Raw genomic sequence first — 21,700 nt, 5'->3', positions numbered from 1 at the left:
TTGAGAGACAAAAATAAACACCGAGTATTCCTCAGCAGATTCAGTTACATTGTTGTCTCTTACTCGATTCATGTCTTTTATTGTACATATCCATAGCGTTAGAATTACATAATCTGTGTTTTGCTACTCTTCCTATTACAAGGAGCAAAGCGTAGCTACTTGTCATTAACTGCACCAACCTTCAACACCATTAACTTTGGAACAGTTTAGATAAATTGGGTTCTCAAAATACAAATCCTGTTTCATACATAATGTGATAGTCAAACTAAACTGGTTCCTGATGGGGAAAGAAAACACAGAAAAAAAAAAGCCCAAACTAAGCTATGTTAGGAATCTGATGCACTTGGATAGACCTATGAAGATGATGTTGCATCCCAGCGCCATATGGTTCCATCCTCGCAACAGCTGAGAATGGTGCTGAAACATAAGAGAAGAATGCTAGTTTTAATACTTATGGATTAATTAATTGTGAACTTTCATGATATAAAGGGGAAGTGAACAAATTATTCATGTAGCTGTGCAAATTACCTCCCATCGAATGACATTGCAGTTTGCCTAATTGCAGATTTGGATTGATTATGAGATAGCCTGTAAGAGCCAATACAAATGAGTGAGTATGCCTGTAAACCCGTTCATATATTGAATTACCAATTTCCTCCATGTAAAGTTAGCTGAACTGTAAAGATCCTAAAAACCTTGCGATGAGGACAGGGGGACTACTTTGCAATTCCCAAACGTAGATCTTCCCTTCCCGATTCCCTGTTAGATTGAATCCAGATACATAAACTTCATGAGCTATTGCACTTTTTTTTCTTTAAAAAAAGAAAAAGCTTATAGTGGGAGTATAGAAGTGACTAGAGCATAAAATTATACTAAGCAGAAGTCCGCTGGAGTAAAAAGTAGAAGAGGAATCACTACTTGGCATTAATTTACCTATAGCAGCTGCATAGTAATGGAAATCGCAAGAAAACTTGATAAACCAAATATCACATTCAGGAACAGGGTATTTTTGAAGGATGTCAACACTACCCTACAAAAGAGACATTTCCAATATATTAAAACAGGCAAACAAAAGTACCAAGAAACAAGAGGGAAAAAATAAATAAAAAAGAGGCACCTGTAACTGGAAGTAGATTAGACATCTAAAAGAATAGTTGTCCAAAGTATGAAATATCAGAGTAAACACTAACCTCCCCAGGCGACTGTTCCTTCATTTTGGGCTCCCACAGCACAATCTCATTGTCAACACTCTGCAGTTGTGGAACACATATCACTGACAAAAGCATAGACAATCCTAGAAAATCTCAGCTAGGAGAGAAGTTTACACACAGGATGTCTATATATATTTCTCAGAAGTCCTTGCAGCAGCCAACACAAATTCATCATCTTAAAGTTCAAAGCATATGACTAGGTAACAAACACCAATTATACAAGACCAATAAAGAAGACTTTTACATCTTGAGAAAAGCTAACTTTAAAGGTAGCAAGCTAACTCAAGTTAAATGCATCAGCAAGACAAAACAGGGACATGCTACGTCAAATATTTACTTTAAAAAAATTACTATTCGTCAAATAAGGGTCAGTGATTTACCTTTGACAGCATAAAGTCACCAAGCCACCTATTACAATCAACATAATTGGAATGAACTGAAGCTATGAACACCTACAAAGAAAAAATTAATCCCATGTATTACAAGAAACACATGTTAATCCTATTATACTGTACAAAGGGGAAAAAGTGCTACTCACAGGAAATTGTACATATTTTGTTGGGAATTTTGATGGAAGATCTGTCCATGTGAATGACTTCTCTACATATGTCCAAAACTCTGCACAATGTGAAATATAACACAGATACACAAAATGATGATTAGTTGATTACTTCATGACATTGCATTCACATTTTTCCAGCCTGCCAGATCATTTAACCAAACAGTTCCCCTTTCCAGTGCCAAGAACCAATTTCTACATTTTACATTTCCCCTTTTTTTCTCAAAATTTCATGCCATCTAGAACTAACTGGTTGGATAAGGTTATCAGCCATGAAATAGTCCAATTACTCATTTGTATCTAACAAGATTTGTTAGCTGAGAAAACACCACATGCACACACACACACACACACACTTGTCAATAATGAGCAGCTCACCTTTCATTGACCAAATCTTGACAGTGTTGTCCATTCCACAACTTGCAATTCGATATATGTCTGATGGATGGAAGTCCTAAAGCAACCATTATAATTTTACAAGCTTAATTTTCCACTTAAAACATACTAAAACATAAGATTATGTCTTCATTGTGCAGCAGTGCAGTGGATGCATAACTCCTTTCTGTCTCCGCTTACCACACTTAGGACTTCATTGCGATGACCCCCGGCTCCAGCAAATATCAAAATGCAAATTCCAGTGTGAACATTCCACAGCCGAACTGATTCATCCTGGTCCGCTTTTAACATGTTGTTATGCAAGACAACATGAACACATGAAACGAAAAAAAAATGCAAACTGTGTCACTTACTTTGCTTGCAGACACCACAAGTGAAGGTTTCAAGGGCTGAGTCCTGATTTCATTTATCGAGTCCCCATGCCCAACAAAACTCTGCACATACAACATGTAATGACACAAACATTGAGGAACAAGAGTAACTTAATGAACAGAACATAGTTGCATAATTTTTTTTTTGTGTAACTGAAAAGCAGAAAGAAACTGCACAAAGCCAAAAAAAAGGCCATATTCCATCTCTATCTCTTCTACCATTGAAGCTGTTTTAAGTCACATTACCATGAAAACTAAAAAATTCTGATTATGAGCTCAACAAACAAGAAAGAAACCTTGTGTATCTTTTCATTGCTGGCATCAATTACACGGATGATACCGTTGATTCCTCCAGCTACAATAAATGGAATTCCATCAATACTACATGCCCAGCTCACTGTGTAAAAAGATTCATCCTTCTGATCTACAAATAACATGGACAGTCCAAACTTTTTTAAGGAAATTTCACATATTTACAATAGGAGAACAACTGCGAGCATGGTAATATTATCAATAAAAAAGAAGAAAAGAACCCCCGAATAACTGGTGTCTTTTCTTACATCTTCATCAACGAATGATTGCAGAACTGCTATAACGCCTCCTTCAAGACATTGATAAACAGTCACCTGAAAAAGTAAAAATACGAACTCTTTTTTTTTTAAAGAAAAGAAAGAGAAACAAGAAAATGGAAACGAGCAAGCATTGCCACTCTCATCTCTAAGGTCCAAATGCACCTCCGGCAAATACACACAAAATTTCCAACAAGAACAGAGATTTTTTAACAGCCAATAATCCTCCATTTTGGAGCTTTGTACTTTACATGATTGTAATGCAAGGCTACAAAATTGAGCTAAGATGACCAACATCAATGGAATTGAACCTTGAAAGAACGTGAAGATTTTAAATAATAATACCAATCAGAAAATTTTCTAATTAATAACCAAAGTAAGCCTAAATTAAAAAAAAAAGGGTCTATTTGGTGGGCGAGAAAACAACATGTTGGAAAGAAAAGGCAAAGGTGGTACAAACCCGGTTCCCGCCCACGGTGGCGAAGACGTTGAAGTAACGCGAGTCAATGAAGTTGAAAACGACGGCGTAGAGGGGACGCTTCCCCTCCTGCAATCTGTTGGTGACTCTGTACTCTCTCTTCTTGGATGAGGCTAGTGAACCCACAACTGGGTCGCACCCTAACGCAATTTTCGCCATCGACCGCCCAGTTTCAGATGTTCCGTTCAAGCAAATTAAGTTAGATTGCTCTGGTCTGAACAGGCAATTGTTTGACGCTGCAACGACACAGCGCGCCGCTCTGCTGTTCACAAAGGTCTCTCCTATTTATATTTAGAACATGAGAGATTTATTATTTAGTATTTCTATATTTTAAGAAAATTATTTTTTTTTCAAATAATTTATTTATTTATTTATATCATTAAAAAAATAATAAAATATTAATTTTTTTTGTTTTTTTTAAGAAAAATGTGGTTTTTTTTTATAAAATGAAAAAGAAAGACTATTTAATAGATTAATAAATTTAAAATAATAAAAATATTTTAATAAATTTTTAAAAATATAAAATTGACTTATTAATAATAATAATATTGAGAACTTAATAAAAATTTTATTAAAAGAAAAAATTAAATTTTAAAAGATTTTCACTTATTTTTTATTTATTTTTAATAAAAAAATAAAAATATTTCAATAAATTTTTTAAAACAGAAATAAAAATATTTAAAAATTAAATAAATCTCTTTAAAATAATTAAATTTGAAAATATCTCATTTGTACATTAAAAACCTTCCTTTCCTTTTTTTTTTAATTAAAATTTTTATTTCAAATATTTCTCTTTTATAAAAAAAAGTTTATTGAATTCGTGTTGTTTAATTACAATTTATGTTTTAATTGTTATTTTTAGATTTTTATGATTAAAATATAGAAACAATATCATTTTTTAGTTAACATTCATACATGTCACAAGTAGGCATATTTAATTTTTGTTATAAGGTACTAATATATATGAATTATTATACCCGATTTTTTAACTTATAATTCTTGATTTTATAAAAATTAATTTAAATAAATTTTTATAAAATTATTTATGATTTTATTCTTATAAATTATAAAAGAATTTTAAGTTAAAAAAATTTAATTTTTTTAAATAAAAATTTTATAGGAAAAAATTCAATAAAATTAAATTTTTATAAAATTTATGATTTCACACGGAGAAGTAGAAATAACATGTGTCACATTGATATTAGAATTATTTTATATTTAAAAGATTATATAAAATTAGTGAGTTTTAAAAAAAGAGCTATTCGGACAAAACGAAATAAATTCATCTAAAATATTAATAAATCATAATATTTGAGAATCTAATTTTAATATAGCAATTGAGTGGATTCTAGTGGGAACGTTATGATTTATTAATAGAGGGATGTGTAATAAAAAATTGAAATTGGAAAAGGAGTTCAATCTATAAAGGAAGTCATGTCTTAAAAGAACTAATCCAGCATTAATGGCTATATATACCAATTTTAACTTGTGAATGTTACGTTTCACGATGCGAAAATTCTGACAAAGTTCAAAAGTCGACTAATAATTTTTCCCCTAAACATCACCCAGCTGCCTCTGCAAAAAGCTCTCTACTAAGCAAACCCAGCTACAATAAATCTCCCATGGTTTCTTTTATTGTTACTCTGGTTCTATCCTTCTCTATTTGCAGCATTCAAAACAAACTGGCAATTCATATCACCATAGCCAAACCTCATTCTATGTGTATGAATAGTGAATAGTGAATAGTGAATAGTGAATAGTGGATACCAATTTCAATTCCAAAAAACTCCCACATGTGCAAACTATCAGTTTAATAACAACTGCATTTTTCCAGGAAATTACAGATACCCACAAAAAGAAAGAACCTCTAGGAAATTCAAAATAATTAAGCAAACAAAGTGATTAACAAAATCACTATTGTTTTCCCATAAGATTTTCCAATCATTTCTTGACCTGAACTCAGCTTTATCCCCTTCTTGGGGTTGACCTGAGTGCCTTCATTACTGATTTTCACATCGGCTCCGACCATGATCCTATGCCTCTTAGTTTTCCATGCCATAATCTTGTACCTCACCCAAGTCGCCATATTTACATGGAAAACAGCCGACCCATTAGAAACCGCCAGCGAAACCGCTTTCCAATCAACTCCACTGGGGCTAAAATTACCACCTTTCGTTGCCTTCTTCTTGTGCCCTTGATAAAACTTAGGGATGTTGAAATTCCCTATGAAGTGACTCTTGTTCGGGCTGTCGAAAAATGTTACATTTACCGGATCGTAGTACACTCCCTTGTCTTTGTTAGTGTTCTCTAGTCTGAGCTGAAAGAAGAGTGTAGTATTTCCTGGAGGATTCAGGGTCTTGTTAAGGGCCGGAATGTAGAATTGTTTGAGTATGCATTTGGGTTTTGAGGGACGCAGGCTTAGCCACATGAAAAGAGCTGTCAGGCCTAGAGTGAATATGAAGCTGCAGCAGCACCTACAGCAACCATCACCACAATCCGCCATGGCTTTCCGGTAATGAGAGGAAGTTTTCCGGTGAAGCTCCTTAAGGGATCTAAGAAGAAGATGATGATTTAGGCTTCTCCAGGCCTAGATTTGTTGCAAAGATCTTTGCTGTTGCTCTGTTCTCTTCTTATCTTTGATTTTTAGCTTTTGTGGGTAACGACAAAGCTAGGTTTGGCCAATGGGAGTGAGGAAATGAGTATATTTTACGACACAAACCAATGAAGTTAAGGTGTTGACCAGGCCACAAGTGACCATTGACTTTGTGATTCTGTAAGAAAACAAATCTAAAAGAAGAATTTGAGGAAATTCCATTGTAATTATTCTCCTAAAACAAATTTTTTTATATGTTTCAATAAAATATTATTTATAAAATTTAAAAATACATATCCATCCTTACTTAATTCAGTGAATAACACTCATACAGAAAAATCAAATTTGAATCTCCATACTCTTAATCACTTACTTAAAAATAATTTTTAAAAAATATAAATGAAAATTTAGGAAAGCAGGTCAAAAATTGAACATATATATATTGAAAAAGTGATAAAATATATATAGAAGTACAAATATCACATAATCAATTATTCTGAGTTAGAAAAGTTGGCTCTAGAATTTGAATTAATACTCTAAATAGAATAGAATTACTTTTTATAGATTCCAAGGAAAAAGAAGTGGAGATTGTATGAGTATTTTAAATTTGGAATTATAGAAATTTTTTCTAAGTAATTCAAATCCATACTCCATCATTTAATTTCTTATTATATTAATTTAAAAAAAAAAAGAAGAAATCAAAACATAATAATTTCAAATATTAAATAGTTGAATAATTGGCCCTTGTGTTTGTGGGCTAGCTTAGAAGTCCTAATAACCATTGCCTAAAAGGGCTGCAGGCCAAGCCTGGCCTTTCCATTCGGTAAGAGCGTGCACTAACTTTGGTGATTAATAAGGACCATCCTTTGAGCTGACGACATCTGTGGATGAAGGTTCCGACGGAAACTTGATACTATATACAAATTTTATAATAATATTTTAATTAAAGAATTCATCTATTTTAAAATATATATAAAAATATTATTACATTTTTTTCATAAATAGTATTTAACAAAAGGTCTCTTTTTTTTTAAGATTGACATATTTTTATAAGGAAAGATTGACATATTTTTATAAGGAATTTTCTCTCCTTTTTAAGGGTTTTTTTTTTCCTTTCAAAAAACCCTTTTTTTATTTTTTATTATTATTTTTTTATATTTTCTATTATTAAATTTTTTTCAATAATTTTTTAAATCTGACATGAACTATAGTCTCCCTTAAAGATGTCCCAATAAATTTTTGATGTTATTTTCTTCGTTTTGTAAATTTTTATTTTTAAATCACATAGTGTGGGATCTGTATGAATGGAATAAGAGGTAATTTTATGATGAAAAAAGTATAAAGAGGGGAGAAAACATCAACCCCACACACAAATAAACAAACAAGTAGTTGTTGCAACTTCAAATGATGTTGGCACTTGAAGAATCATAATATGTCTGTATATCAAAGACTGTAGTACATGCTTCCCTTTTCCTTACCGAATATTAACCATATAACTTGTACTAGAGAGAGAGAGACGTGTTATAATTTGCTTCTTGGTCTTTCTCATCTGGGGACCAGCAGCGCAGCGCAGGCAGCCCACCAAATTTTATTATCATTGTATGGATCTATTATTCATCATCTTCCTGTTGCAAGTGTGAGTCTCACATGCATATATGTATGTGTTCACAAGAGAAACCTTGAGACCCCAACTTTGTCACCAGTAGCTTGAACGTCCTTTTGGATTTGCTGCTTGTATTCTCTGAAACTAAACTTTCTATACATTGTTGGCTTCCCGTAGCTTTGGATTACAGCATCATATGATGGGCAGTAGAAAAATGCAACTGAAAATCTCTCAACTCGTTGTGGGGCAAGCACTCTGTGCTCCATGCTTTTGTAAACGTTATTGCTGAACACCTGCAATACATATGCATTTTGTGGCATTAACAAATGTAAGAGAATATATGTGCATTACCCTTACAGTATAAAAAAAATGGGAGTTAACATTACCTGGAATAAGTCACCAATGTTGATGATCAAAGATTGAGGATTAGGTATAACAGCGAGCCATCTTCCATGTTTCTTGAGTTGCAATCCTCCAATTTGGTCTTGATAGAGTATTGTAAGGAAATCACTATCTGTGTGAGGCATCAAGCCATAGACTTGATCAGAAGAGAATGGACATGGAGGATATCTGTTCATTCGTAGATAACTAGTGTAGGGTGCACAATATTGTCTAAAGTAATTGGATTTGACACCCAAGTTTTGGGCTAAAATTTCGGCCAAGTTTTGAGACAAAGTGGCAGCTGTTCCTGCGAATGCTTCTATAGTTGATCTGAAAATGATTAAAAAGTAGATTGAATTAAGTTAGATATCATTTCAAATATTAGATATCTCATAAAAATTGAATATCTACTGTTTATTTTGGTATTCGAATGGCGAAATTACAACCGTAAATTTAGAAAAAAAAAATTAACTGAACAAATAATGAGCAATAACCAATTTTATTTTCCTTTGTATATTATGAATCGAAAGCTTTAGAGAATCTAAAAAATATAATTAAATATCTATATTAAAAATCATAATATTAGAAAAAACTTAGGTGGTTCACTTCTGATTGGAGGATGATAGTATAATGGAGAATCTGGATCTCTATACCTAAGAATCCACTGCATGGGCCATGGAGAACTCTTTTCCTTTTGATAAGACAAAATCAGGGCACACAAATTAGACATTTACCATGACTTGGCACTTTTAGCATTCAAATCTTTGCAACAGAAACTAAACAGTAAATTCCTCAACAGCCCACCTCCATCACCTCATGCATGCGTCAGTGTAAAATGAAAAAACACCCAACAGTATAACTCTTTTCACATATTGCACTAGCTTTTAGAAGAGGCTGGTTTCCATCACTACTGAATAGACATTAAACATTTACTTCGAGATTTTTTCCCAACTTTTTGAAAGAGTATCATAAAAGAATATTAATAAAGTATAAATTCGTAAAGAGAGGGACAGACAACAAATGTTAGGAAGGTAAATGGGTAAAGAGAGGGACAGACAACAACTGTTAGGAAGGTAAATGGGTAAAGCCGACGCGTAAAAAAAATATTTGAATTTAAATCTAATTTCTATTAATAATATCTAAATTTATTTTAAATTCGATTAAAAATTAATATAAATTATTTAAATTCATCTCAAATTTAATTATTATTATTTGAATAAAATCTCAATCCATTTAGTCTCACATATTTTAATTAATAATTTATATGAAAAATATTTTTTATTAATAATTTTTATTTAAAAATTTTAATATTTTTAAAAAATATTTAAATTTTAATTTTTAATAAAAATATATAAATAATTTTATAAATATTATCGTAAAATATATATTTTTATATTAAATTAATTATTTATATAAATAAATTTTAACATTGAATACTTATAAATAAAATCTAAATTCAATTCAAACCCATCGCATATATTATTTTTTAAATTAATATTCTATCTCAAATTCGATTATAATTATCTAAATCTATCTCATTATAATTTAATCGGATTGAATATTTAAAAATACTCAGCCCGTTACTAGTTTCTCACTAAATATTAGGCAGAAAGAAAAAAGGAACGAGTTTGAACTGTGAAACTATGGGTAGTAAAAAAAGACCAAGCGGGATTTGATTTGTGTCACACCAACCATAAACAACTATTCATGAGGTACCACAGCCACACAGAGAAAAGTTTTGGGACATGGTTTGATCACGTGCATGATGAAGGAGATCCATAGGGCAGGGCCTCCTAGACATATGGAGTAATGGAGAGGTAGGGCAAACAAATGTTTGGCAGTTGGGTGGTAAAACTACTTACTGCATGACCCTGATATTGACTTGGATAAGGTTTTGAGAGAAAATTACAACGCCAGTAGATAAGGTTTGATAGTGACGTATTGTCTGGTTTTTTGTCAACTTTATGCCTAAGGTTTGTGTCCTACATTGTGGAATGTGCAATATATGACCTCCACTCTTTAATTTGCTTTTTCTCATCTTTAATCTTCATATGCCTTAATTAACCCTTTCTTAATATAAAGCCTCATTTCCTTCAAACCAATCTATTTTCTAAGAAAGTCAATTCTTGAAAGGTATATTTCCTAAAAAATTTAATTTCTAGGAAGTATGAGTTAATATGTTTGGTTGGTGTATTAAACTCTCGGAAAATAAAACTATGTTAGTGGAAAATGATAGTAAAAATGACATAAATGCCCCTCCAATGCAAAATATTTATTAATTTAATGTACCACATTTTATAATATCCAATGCTAAAAAAATCTCAAATTACATAATAATTAATATATAATTTTTAATGATATATACTATCAATAAAATATTATATTATATTATATATATATATATATATTTGCAAATGTATATGTATATGTAAATATGGAGCAAAAGGGAAAAAAAAAAGGCAAAATGGGAAATAGTAGGAATTTTTGATAAGGAACTCCTCTGAACCTAATCAATTTACTTCCTCTGCAGTGAGGGGAAGTGAGGATATATATTTTTTGGAAAGTTAGCAAATATAGCTAAACAAATAAGAAATTTTATAACTTCCCAAAAATTTTAACTTTCTTAGCTAACTTTCCTCAAAACAAACAAAACCTAAATGTGTATTATAGGTTTCCAGCCATAGATTTTGAAATAGATGACATATATTTTCTAAATTTACTTTGTAGATTTTTTATGTTTTTTTTTTCGCATTTAGTTCATTAAAAATTAAAAATTTAAAACATTAGTTACACCCAAAAGACTTGGCTCAATCAAATAGGCAGAGTTAAACTATTATGGTTTAAGCAGTGGTTCAGTGTTTTTTTTTGAGAAGTTTGGTAAAATTTTGCAGTTCTGGTGATGCTAGAAAAGAAGTAAGAATCTCATTTTTATTCTAAAATAGCGTGGTGGGGCTTGAGTAGCGGATTTTGTTATGATTTTTTTCTTTAGTTGAGCTCCAAGTTTGACAGAGAATGTGCTTGTGCTTTGATGTCTTAAAGTAGAATCCAATTCTAACATCTAGGGGTTGCAGATTCAGTTAAGGCTTGAGGCTTCCAATCATATCTCGATCTTTTTTTTTTTTATTATTTTTTGTAGTTTGAGGCTTTCATAGCTGATATCTCTTTGGGTTTTTTTTTTTTTTTTTTTTTGTTTCTTAGCAAGTCATGATGTTTCTTAATTAGCAAGTCATGATCATATAGCACAAGAATATTTTTTTGTTTCCCTAGTCAGCTTAGCATTTTTCTTGGGTGTCCAAGTGTTTTCTAGGTGTCCAACTATCCTTGTTTTGGGTCTGTGGCATTAGATTTTTAGTTGTAGCAGAAGTTTGTTTTGTCTTCTTTTCAATAAATTTTATTTCTTATAAAAAAAGATTCAGTAAAGGAATATTATTAGCTTTATACATTTTATATTTTGAGTCATTTATTTATTGTTTTTAATAACGACACATCCTTTTTAATCGGTCAGTAATATAAGAATTCATTTTGCAGAAAATAAAAAATCTTTCCACTGCTCAAGATGTTGGTAAACAATACAGAGAAACTATAATCTTTATCTAACTTCACACATTTGAAGAAAGTAGCAGAAACAATTGATTTTTCCCCTCCTCCTTTCCTCCAGACATTTATTAGTCCTAATATCTTCTACTGTGTGATAATTTCCATGGGATTTCTAATAATTTCTATATTTTATTAAGTGTTGTTTTATACGTATATTTCATTTAGTATTTACGAAAAACATACAAATAAGTTATCACTTATAAAAGAATAACTTGTGTACCTGAGAGTAGTCTTGTATCCATCCATTCTTGAGATATCTGCAAGAGAAATGTGCAAAGCTTCTGACCAAGAGAATTGCCTCAAACAAGTAGCATCAGGATTCCCCCACCGATAACTGTTTGATGGTAGATTCAGGAAGTTCTCTTTAGTCTTCTTACTCAAGGGCTCATGAAATACCTTGATTTGTTCACATATCAGGCTCTGCAATACTCCTTGTGAAATCCCATGATTCACAACTTGAAAGAAACCCCACTCACTTGCTGCTTGAGCCATCTGTTTCATACACTTTTCTCTATCTTTGTGTCCCAAAGTTAGACAATTCATGTCAATGAGTGGCAGCTCACATTCTTCAACCCTGACAAGCTTCTCATCTTTTGCTCTTACCAAGGAGCCCTTGAAAAGGGCATTGCAGGCCTCTTGAAATGGAGGATCAATACTCATGGAGAGAAAAGGAGAATTTCAAAATGAGGAGATCCAAGGCTTATTCCATTAGTATATATATGAAGCAATAAGGAAATTAACGGTGTCGTACTACACAACTTGGATAGTCTTTAAAAGAACTGCAACATGCATACGCACACAGAGAGATGCAACATAATTAGTATAATTTACATGGAAAATGATATATGTTTCATTTATATGGTCTTCTTCTTCTCTATCTCCTTGGATTTTGTATAGTAGGGTTATTGGAGTTTGAAGGGAATGGTAGCAGAAGAGAAAGAAAATGGGGGCCCGCCGGAACTGAAGTTCAGGAATTCATGATGTAGAAGAACATCTTCAAGAGAAGATTTAGCTAGGTCTAGAGAAAGCAATCAACTTGGGAATTTATATAAGCTTGGAGAATTAAGCATCTTGTATTTATGCTAAAACTTGTCAGACTTGGAAGGACGGGTTCATTTGGTTCTTCTTTCTCCACGTCTCTTTTCCCTCCTTAGTTCTATAGCCGAAAAACCCTCACCTCAAATAAAATGCTTATTTAAAATAATTACAATTTTTTTTTAATTTGAAATTACATATACATATTGAAATTTTTTTTATATTATTTACTAATAATTACAAAATTTTTATGTTAATTTTGATGTCTTAATTAAGTGAAAAATGCTTATTTTAATTTGGTAAGTTGTTTTTGTAGATTCTCTACAAATGAGAAGACAAATTTAAAAAAATCTTCCTTGTACATCATATTTGTTTTATTTTATATTTTATATTTTATATTCATGGATCTGAAGAAAGTAAGAATTAATTATGGTATTATAAAAACAGCAAAGAGAGGATATACTAGATATGAATCTTATTCTTTGAGAAGAGGAATGGTTGATTTCATTTGGCTCATCAATTTGGCCATTGTTACTTTTAAATCAGAAGGAGATGTTCATGGACCTGGTGTTTCTGCCAGAAAAAGTGATGTTGAGAGGACAAAGGGAGTGGAACTTTTTGACTATTGGCCAACTTATTCACGATGTCGGCAGTTCCCGTTTGTATGAATGCCTTTGAACTTTTAATTTCTCAAGTTCATGGAAAATTCTCTTATTATGTGCTTATTCACTCGTATAAAGGTCTATTCTTTTAAGAATAATTAAGAAGACTCAACTTCATGTAATTATCATTAAATGCATTGAATATAATTGATCATTCTTTTTCAAATTAATTTTAAAATTAATTATAATAAAAAAAATATCTGGGATTTATGGAGTGTAAAGCCAATATTTATTGGGGGAAATTTCAAAATTAAGCTTTAATGCTTTCTAACGGGTCAGAATTAATCCAATAGAAATTCATTTTCCTTACCATTTGATATTATAGGAATGATGCCTTACAGATTTTTTAAAAGTATTAATTCCATGTAACTCATTAATATTCATGCATTTTATATTCTCTTAGATATTAAGAAATTCGCCATATTTAAAAAATTTTACTATATAATTGTTATTTTTTTTACCAAATATTTTGTTTCATCAGATTAAACAAATTTGGTGGGTCCACACAACACAAAACCACATGAAGATATTTGCTATACAATTATTATATCTATAACCAATGCTCAATGTTTACTGATTATACTGAATAATTTTTTAAAAAACATTATATATATTAATTAATTAATTATATATGGCACTCCTGAGTTTAAAAAAACTATTATCACTTTAAACTTTAAAAATATTATATCACCTTTACAAAAAAATTAAAAATATATTGAGAATAATTATCGATAAAAAACATATATCATTAGTTGGTAAATAATTTTACTCATAAAAAGGAACAACAAATTTTAATATTGATTGATAATATTGCCAAGATAAAATTATTTAATTTCTAAACTAAATATTAATAGATAATTATTAACTATAAAAAAAGGAATTTATAATAAATATAAAAATAATAAATAAAAGGTAAAACGAGCAAGATCATAAGAGAAATTAAAGTAATATTTTATCGAATAAAGAAGATGTATGGATGGTGAGTGTGTTACGTACACTTGCCTTAGCCATTAGTTATCACTGAAGTACAACTAGGGAGGATTACTCCCGTCAACACATAAAATTCTATAAACAATTGTTTAAATAATTAAAAAAAATTATCATAATTTATTGATATGTATTTATACTTTAAATTGATGTATAATCATTAATTAGTTAGAAATTTTTGTATTGACTCATTAATAGGAAAGTTAAATAGTCTCTCCACAACCAGCAGTTAGAATGTGAATGATCATAAATTAATTTTTAATAAAAGCAAATGAAACTGTCATTTAGCAATGAGTAAATTTGTATATTCAACCTTAAAAATTGTCAATATATTTTTATAAATAAAATTTATTATTATGATTTAAGAGTGTATATATATCTAACAGTAAAATGGAAAATAGATGGTTGGGCTAAACTTTTCTAGATATCCTTGCAATTGGTACCGGTTTTGCAAGGCATAATATAATTTTTTTAATTTATATATGAGATTGTTGTAGGAAGATAATTGGAACCTAGAAAAATGGGAAATTAAGATATTGTACAGGAAGCTTCTTGGAACTTAGAAGGAGATAGGCCAGGGAATTGCCATGCAAGCATATATACAAATTAATATGATGTGCAAAACAGCAGAATTATTGAAGAGTAGAACCGTACCTTGCTTTAGTCCCACGACAAGAGTATGTATGGGTTATTTCTGGTTCTTATTCCTCCACGTTTCACCATTGATTTTCATTTTTAAGTAGAAAAACCGTTATCTGCATCCTGTAATTATTTTTAATATCCTATCCGATTAAAATTTATTACAAGTAATTATAATCAAATTTGAAGTAACTTCAAATTTAAAATATAATATTTATAATAAATTTAAATCAAATTTAAATTTTATTTATGGATTGTATATTGTCTGAATTTCTTTATTTAAATAATTAATTTAATATAAAAATATATATTATATAAATATTAAATTTTTTAAATAAAAATTATTAATAAAAAATATTTTTATATAAATTATTAATTAAAATATATGAAACCAAACAAATTTAAATTTATTTAAATAGTAATAATCGAGTTTGATATAGATTTAAATAATTTATATTAATTTTTTAATTGAATTTAAAATAGTTCAAAAATTACTAATATTAATTGAATTTAAATTTAAATAATTTAATTTTTACAAATATTGTATCCCGTTTATCATATAATGATGTTTTTTACCCTCTTCCATGCTAAAACAGTGAGTGTTACATTGCTGTTTTATGCTAAAGATTTGCTGTACAGAAGGGAAAAAAGATCAAATAGTTACAGTTGTAAAGTTCTTTTTTTCTTTCTTGTTAATGTAATTTCCAAATTCCAACAGTGACGTTCCAAATTCCAACAGTGACGACCAAACCAATGGGCAAAGGTTTTGCAGCTGTAAGGAAGGAATTTATTAGAAAGGAAAAAGCGAAATTATAAAGAGCAAAAAGAGATGTTACTGTAGGAGGGCTCTCAGCATCAAGATATTGTTGGTATCGCTAAGGTAGACGTCAAAGCATGTCCCTCTCTCTCAGCCTTTTAGGAGACCACTTAAGGTCTAGCATTTATCGCTGTTTCGCATGTCGGCAATCCTCTATTTATTTTTGTATTTTATTAATTAAAGTCAAATACTAATTTAACAAGATATTTCTTTTGAAATCTTTAAATTAATTTTTACAGTGAATTATAAATCTGACAGTAACCGGTGTTCATGATTGGCTCTTTTATTTAATTTTGAGCTTCAATAGGACTTAGATAAATTTCTGTAGTTGAGCTTTTTGGCTTGTATAAATTTTACACACATCAAAACATATTAAACACAATCAATATTGAGACTATACATTTTGAAATATATATATATATATATATATATTTAAATATTTTTAAAAGAATAACTTACATATATTTTCAAAGTCCGTAAAATGAATTGATTTCTTCTTTATTTAAGAAAAGATTTTCCACAACTATTGTTTAAAAGTGTTTCAAACATAAAAATATTTCTTAAAAAATGTTTTCAATAAATAAATGGAGACTTAAGTAATTAAAAATTTATAATACAAATTTAACTTACTCAAGAACGGAGAGATATTGAGTTAAAATTTAACAGCCAAGTATTTTTATTAATTATATCTAAAAAATGCACCTTCATTGCAACTTTCTTTAAAACCTTCGAAAAAAGAATGAAAAAATTATCCCAGGTCTAAAGAAAAGCATGAAAAAATTATTCGCATGATAAGATCTCACTATAACCCCAGATAAGGACACTATTAGATACTTCATTTTTTTTTTTTTTCTCATTGAGGTTAAAGTTAAACTTATATTAAAAGATAGTTGTCTATACATTGAAAAGAGAGAGATGAATTCTCAAAAAGAGAGGAGTCACGATGGTTTCCCAACTGCCCGCATCCATAGGTAAATAGAAAGTTGAATCTCATCTAAATTGCTCACTTGAGGAGAAATTTAACCTTAAATCCCGATTCTAAAAGGAGAAATAGGCCATATTAATGTGTATTGGATAATTCACATTGCAGCAATTGTAGTAACAAAAACTACAATACATTTTTATATGTTAACAAATAATTGAATATATATATATATATATATATATATATATATATATATATATTTATATCTTACATAACATAAAAACAAAGAGCAAAATTCGTGGAATTTTCTTCTCTTTGAACTTTCTAAGGCCTGCAAATATTAAGCTTTTATATTTGAAAACGACTTGGATTCACTTTCCTAATACCCTAAATGTACAAACATATCACCACCAGTCATGTCTCAAGCATTTTTGCAGAATATATAATTCTGTGATGTCGGCAACTAAAAAAAAATTTTTAAAATAAAGTCTTTATCAATATTGTATTACGGTTCATGAGCTGGTGATGTTAATGCATGAATGTCAATTCCTAATTAATGCCATGACAAGCTTTATGGATTTTCTAAAAGTATTCTGATGTGGATGGAGAATGTCCTCCTAATAAAAGTTAAGCTAAATTTTAAAGTATAAACCACTTCGCTATTAATTTCAGGAAAAATAATTATTGACACAATGACTGATATGCTGAATTTTTTTCCTGTATTAGGAAGGAAAAATGAACATTTGAATTTGGTATTTGAAAACTTAAGAATGCATCATTCTTTGCTTTTTAGTATTCAGAAACGTTATATATATATGCTTTTATTTTTTATATATTTTTAAATATTTTTTTATTAATTTAATAATATTACTCTATTTAATATGTATAAAAAATTCATTAATTATTATTTTTTAATGAAACAATATAATTGGAGAATATATTCAATAAATATAATCTATTAGTTTAATTGTATTGATTACATTTTTAATGTTTGTAAAAATAAAAGTAAAATTTATTTTTATGAAAAGAGAATATTGAGTAATTATCAAGGCCGAAATAAACCTTCGATGAAATGGGGAAAAAAGCCCAAATAAACTAACCTTGTACGCTTGAGCTGTGTTTTCTTTTCTAAGCAAGCCGACAATGATTTTGTTGAAGCCCGCAGATCCTTCAAAAGTGCATTACGCAAGAGGGGTCACCTATCTATTTCCCATTTTATGACCGAGAATTAACCAGCTAAATAGAAACTGCCGTAGAGGAGACCCTGACAAGAGTGAAAAACATACAGTAGTTCAAGCACAGTTCAGCCAGACAGAACACGTGAATCATGTATTCAAGGAAGATGGGAAGTTCAAATTACGTATGGATAGAAATAAAATTAATTAACTGCATACAGGACACATGAAAGGTCACTTGTCATCCTTGTATGGGTACTCTTCTGGAACTTGCTTTAGAAGTTTCACCCGCAACTCAAACGCATCATCCCCTCGAAGCATATCACGAGCCCATGTCACTTGAGTCTCCATTGACACCTAAACCCAAAAGATTGCATGAATAACTACAAGAGAAAAAGGTAGAGGAAAATATGATAAATTTGAAATGTTTTAATTTAATTCTTTTTTTCCAAGTGAAAAAAGAAAAAAAGCTTTAGGTCAAAGCGTTAAATGCATAATCTCAAGCTGGTTCAATAACAAAGCAACAGACATACTATCTCTGCCACTGATAAGATCCCCAATGTTGTCTGGTACAAACAACAATACTGTATCTAGAGAACACTTAGAATGGAAGCTTCTTAAAAAACTGCACCTTCCATCTAACTGAAGATCAAAATGACATTTGCACTTTAAGTAAAGAACACCAGTACCATATCCAATCACTAGATAACTCTTGCTCTGCAGTTGATGAAATTTCACCAACCTGGCACTCCAAATAAAACCAGAAATGGAAAGTTTACTTCCAAAAATACTAAGTGCAATGCATGTGTAAGACAAAGTTTCTACTGTTATATGGCCATTTGTTGCACCAGTTAAAAAAAATCACAAAATTGAGGGGGGGGGGGGGGGGGGAAGTGGGATTGAGGAGGAAGTCCAACGACAAGTGAATTGTGTGTTAGAAGGGAAAGACACTCACCATCTCCAGTGCCCCTCTAATGACTCCACTCAAAATGTTGCAGTAGTATAGGCCTTGACATGTATCAGGAAGCTCAACAAAATCTACGAAGGGATTATCCTCCAAAACCATACTGCAACATGTCCCATCAGCATTCCAATTGGTGACTGATGCACTCAACCCTAGGAACATTTTGAGACCCACCTGTATAACTACCAATAAACATATGAAAAAACTCTATTCCATGATGTCAAAGAGAAACCTGCATATAATTTGACTTTGCAAGTAAATATGCAATGGCCAAGAATACACCAGTTAGAAACTTGATGAAAGAAAGCAACACAAATGTAAAAGCATTCCATCACAATTCCAACCATTCTAGGACTAGTAATACCTGGCTGAATATCAGAAATATGTCTGGAACTGCCACTAGGCTGGTTGGTTTAGTGTTAAGGAAAATTCCGTAAAATTGCACAACTACCATAACTCAAAAAGTGGAATGGGTTAAATTATTTTGGGACCCAAAGTGGAAAGATGAACAAAGGTACTATGAAAGAAAAGAGTTATACGGGAGGAAAATGAGATGAACAGAAAAAGGTTAATGTGTGATGTTTCAAGCCTAGCGTTGTTTTGTTGCTCATCTCCATAAAAATAAACTCTCACCCTGCTTTTACTTCTCAGATGAAGACATCTGTCAGATATGGCAAGAAAATTATACATCCAAGAATATCATAAATTAGAACCTCTTTTGCTCCCTTACATTTCATTTCATTTTAGCAATTGAATGTCTTCTCCCCTTTATTTGATAACAAAGATTTTCCCTTCCACATCAAATTTTTTTTTTTTTTGCCCTTTTTCATGCATGCAGTTATCAAGTTAAATACTTTCATACATGATCACAGATGGTTAAATCCAAACAAGATCCCAGCGATCAATTGATGATTTCAATCAAGAACCAAAAAACCAATAAATCTACATGAAATGCTTGGTGTATATGATAAAAGAAGTTTTTAGGTAATGAGTCCGTAGTTCAATTGACTACAGGCTAAGTTTCCACCAACTCAATCTTTTCCCATTTCTGCACATGGTCAACTTGTACGCTCCACATAAAAAGCAAAAAAGAAATAAAAGCAACTTTAACAGGATTAGAAACGAAATAATAAAAGATTATCTAGGCAACAGCTCATGACATGATAACCAAAAGTCAAGTTTGAAACAAGCATGTGCATTAAAACAATTTAGAAAATTTAGGTTAACAAATTTATTGGTATATGTTAAATAGATGTATACACAGACCTTTGCAATTACTTCAGCTGTCTCCCTGAAGGCCACACATCTGGAGACATCAGATTTCACCAAAAACTCATCAACCAGTCGGATTCCAATATTATAACCCCTGCAAAATAGTTATACAGCCAAATGATAATGGTTATGATTCCACATTCTATAGCCCTTCACGGAGAAACATTCTAATTCAGAGAATCATCTGAAAACCTAGAACTGACCTTAGGTCAAGATTAAATAAGAAGTTCTATTAGCAGGTTGCTGAACAGAATAGTTACAAGTTACAACCGAATGCAACGTGAAATGCAACCAGACCCTGGCATGACTATTGCCCAAAAAAGTTCCGCATATAGATGCAATTAAGAACTTGAACATTACTTATATATGATCATAACCACAACAGCATTGGCTTTAGGACTATCATTCCGCAACTTATGTTCATCATCTTTTGTAGTGACTAATACCTCATCGAAGTTAAGCTCTATATGGAGCAATTTGAAAGTTTAATTCTCGACATAGTATCCACTTTCTAAACGACATAGACATGATTGAGTTCAGCAGAATTAAGCATGGCGTACATTTGATCTAACTGTCTGTTAACTTCTTCAACCTCCTCCAAATCCGTAAGCAATTGACGTACAATCGTCCCATATGTTAATGAAAACATCTCCGCATTCTACACAAAACAACACATATAAAACAGTAGTAACCTCCAATCCCGGAGAAAATTTCCGTTTGGATAGCAAGGACATCGAAAATCCAAAACAATTCCACAGGCCTAATCAAACAACGACAGAGAACACAATTTGACACGTGGAAGGTGTAATGGGATCAGAGATCACAGTTAAATCATGAGTTTTCCGTCTGGTTACTGAGGAAATGAAAATCAAAACAAAAAGATATCTAGCTTACCACGTGCTCGCCACCCGCGAAGATTGAATCACCGTATCGGGGACCAACAGGAGCAGGAGCCATTGTTATTTAAAGATTTGAAGTGCAAAGTTATAAGAGAAGTTTGAGTGCTGTGAAAACTGATGCTGATCGCTGCTAGTGCTATTCTCCTGCAGCGGAATTGGGAAGGGTGGGCTGCCTGCAAATTTCATTATGAGGCCCATAACAATGCCATCACATGAAAGCCCAAATGAAACAAAGTCGAAAGAAAAACTCACGGTCTGAAATACAAATAGCTGTCCAATTATAACAGGGCCATTAAACCTAGTATCGCCCAAACTCAGATACCGGGGAGAGCCAACGCGTGCCGCCTTAGCCAGTTAGCCTGCACCAACTGCTGTCCAGCAATATCGGAAATGAGGCATTTTCCAACCAAAACCCGGCATGGATGGACAATCCACCATAACATAATAGAGAACCACAATCAAAATCTCACCCACTAGGTTCAAAAGTCTTACATAGTCATAGACAGTAACAAGTGAGAAAAGTAGGGAACATAGTAGTCACATTCTCGTATAGTAATGGAGGGATAA

General features: G+C 31.2%; 4 protein-coding genes across 4 annotated transcripts; all 4 read right to left on the bottom strand.

Annotated features, from left to right (window-relative positions):
• Nucleotides 1-116: 116 nt before the first annotated feature.
• On the bottom strand, nucleotides 117-3,835 carry LOC110600697 (polycomb group protein FIE1). Its single transcript, XM_021737532.2, has 13 exons — nucleotides 3,567-3,835; nucleotides 3,098-3,163; nucleotides 2,834-2,956; nucleotides 2,520-2,600; nucleotides 2,347-2,439; nucleotides 2,149-2,224; nucleotides 1,750-1,829; nucleotides 1,592-1,663; nucleotides 1,191-1,250; nucleotides 934-1,030; nucleotides 696-759; nucleotides 529-588; nucleotides 117-417 (listed from the first exon to the last, which is right to left on the bottom strand). Exons 1-13 carry the CDS (start codon nucleotides 3,741-3,743, stop codon nucleotides 354-356), a joined length of 1,113 nt encoding a protein of 370 aa, XP_021593224.1. The 5' UTR covers nucleotides 3,744-3,835; the 3' UTR covers nucleotides 117-353.
• A 1,481-nt stretch (nucleotides 3,836-5,316) lies between these two features.
• On the bottom strand, nucleotides 5,317-6,270 carry LOC110601254 (protein NDR1). The gene has a single exon (XM_021738320.2). It carries the CDS (start codon nucleotides 6,085-6,087, stop codon nucleotides 5,470-5,472), a length of 618 nt encoding a protein of 205 aa, XP_021594012.1. The 5' UTR covers nucleotides 6,088-6,270; the 3' UTR covers nucleotides 5,317-5,469.
• Nucleotides 6,271-7,478: 1,208 nt separating this feature from the next.
• On the bottom strand, nucleotides 7,479-12,810 carry LOC110601048 (gibberellin 2-beta-dioxygenase 8). Its single transcript, XM_021738043.2, has 3 exons — nucleotides 11,979-12,810; nucleotides 8,167-8,491; nucleotides 7,479-8,073 (listed from the first exon to the last, which is right to left on the bottom strand). Exons 1-3 carry the CDS (start codon nucleotides 12,416-12,418, stop codon nucleotides 7,843-7,845), a joined length of 996 nt encoding a protein of 331 aa, XP_021593735.1. The 5' UTR covers nucleotides 12,419-12,810; the 3' UTR covers nucleotides 7,479-7,842.
• Nucleotides 12,811-17,812: 5,002 nt separating this feature from the next.
• Nucleotides 17,813-21,236, bottom strand: LOC110602666 (trafficking protein particle complex subunit 3). Its single transcript, XM_021740236.2, has 6 exons — nucleotides 21,129-21,236; nucleotides 20,795-20,892; nucleotides 20,229-20,328; nucleotides 18,954-19,136; nucleotides 18,218-18,355; nucleotides 17,813-18,087 (listed from the first exon to the last, which is right to left on the bottom strand). The coding sequence occupies exons 1-5, from the start codon at nucleotides 21,189-21,191 to the stop codon at nucleotides 18,233-18,235; spliced, it is 567 nt and encodes a 188-aa protein (XP_021595928.1). The 5' UTR covers nucleotides 21,192-21,236; the 3' UTR covers nucleotides 17,813-18,087; nucleotides 18,218-18,232.
• Between the last annotated feature and the right edge of the window lie 464 nt (nucleotides 21,237-21,700).

This window comes from Manihot esculenta, chromosome 15, assembly GCF_001659605.2.
Source record: "Manihot esculenta cultivar AM560-2 chromosome 15, M.esculenta_v8, whole genome shotgun sequence".
NCBI classification, from domain to species: domain Eukaryota; kingdom Viridiplantae; phylum Streptophyta; class Magnoliopsida; order Malpighiales; family Euphorbiaceae; genus Manihot; species Manihot esculenta.
The sequence above is the reverse complement of the archived record's forward strand: the minus strand, read 5'-3'. Positions and strand labels throughout refer to the sequence as shown.

Bases quoted from the DNA above. Each gene is read 5' to 3' on its own strand.
- LOC110602666 (XM_021740236.2), bottom strand. From the start codon at position 21,191: ATGGCTCCTGCTCCTGTTGGTCCCCGATACGGTGATTCAATCTTCGCG. The intron at 20,893-21,128 runs GTAAGCTAGATA...TGTTTTGTGTAG, and splicing joins TCGCGGGTGGCGAGCACGTG to AATGCGGAGATGTTTTCATT. The intron at 20,329-20,794 runs GTACGCCATGCT...ACTATTTTGCAG, and splicing joins AACAGACAGTTAGATCAAAT to GGGTTATAATATTGGAATCC.
- LOC110601048 (XM_021738043.2), bottom strand. From the start codon at position 12,418: ATGAGTATTGATCCTCCATTTCAAGAGGCCTGCAATGCCCTTTTCAAG. The intron at 8,492-11,978 runs GTACACAAGTTA...AATCATTTTCAG, and splicing joins GGATACAAGACTACTCTCAG to ATCAACTATAGAAGCATTCG. The intron at 8,074-8,166 runs GTAATGTTAACT...TATGTATTGCAG, and splicing joins ACATTGGTGACTTATTCCAG to GTGTTCAGCAATAACGTTTA.
- LOC110600697 (XM_021737532.2), bottom strand. From the start codon at position 3,743: ATGGCGAAAATTGCGTTAGGGTGCGACCCAGTTGTGGGTTCACTAGCC. The intron at 2,440-2,519 runs GTAAGTGACACA...AAAGCGGACCAG, and splicing joins TTGTGGTGTCTGCAAGCAAA to GATGAATCAGTTCGGCTGTG. The intron at 1,031-1,190 runs GTTAGTGTTTAC...TCTCTTTTGTAG, and splicing joins AGGAACAGTCGCCTGGGGAG to GGTAGTGTTGACATCCTTCA.
- LOC110601254 (XM_021738320.2), bottom strand. From the start codon at position 6,087: ATGGCGGATTGTGGTGATGGTTGCTGTAGGTGCTGCTGCAGCTTCATA.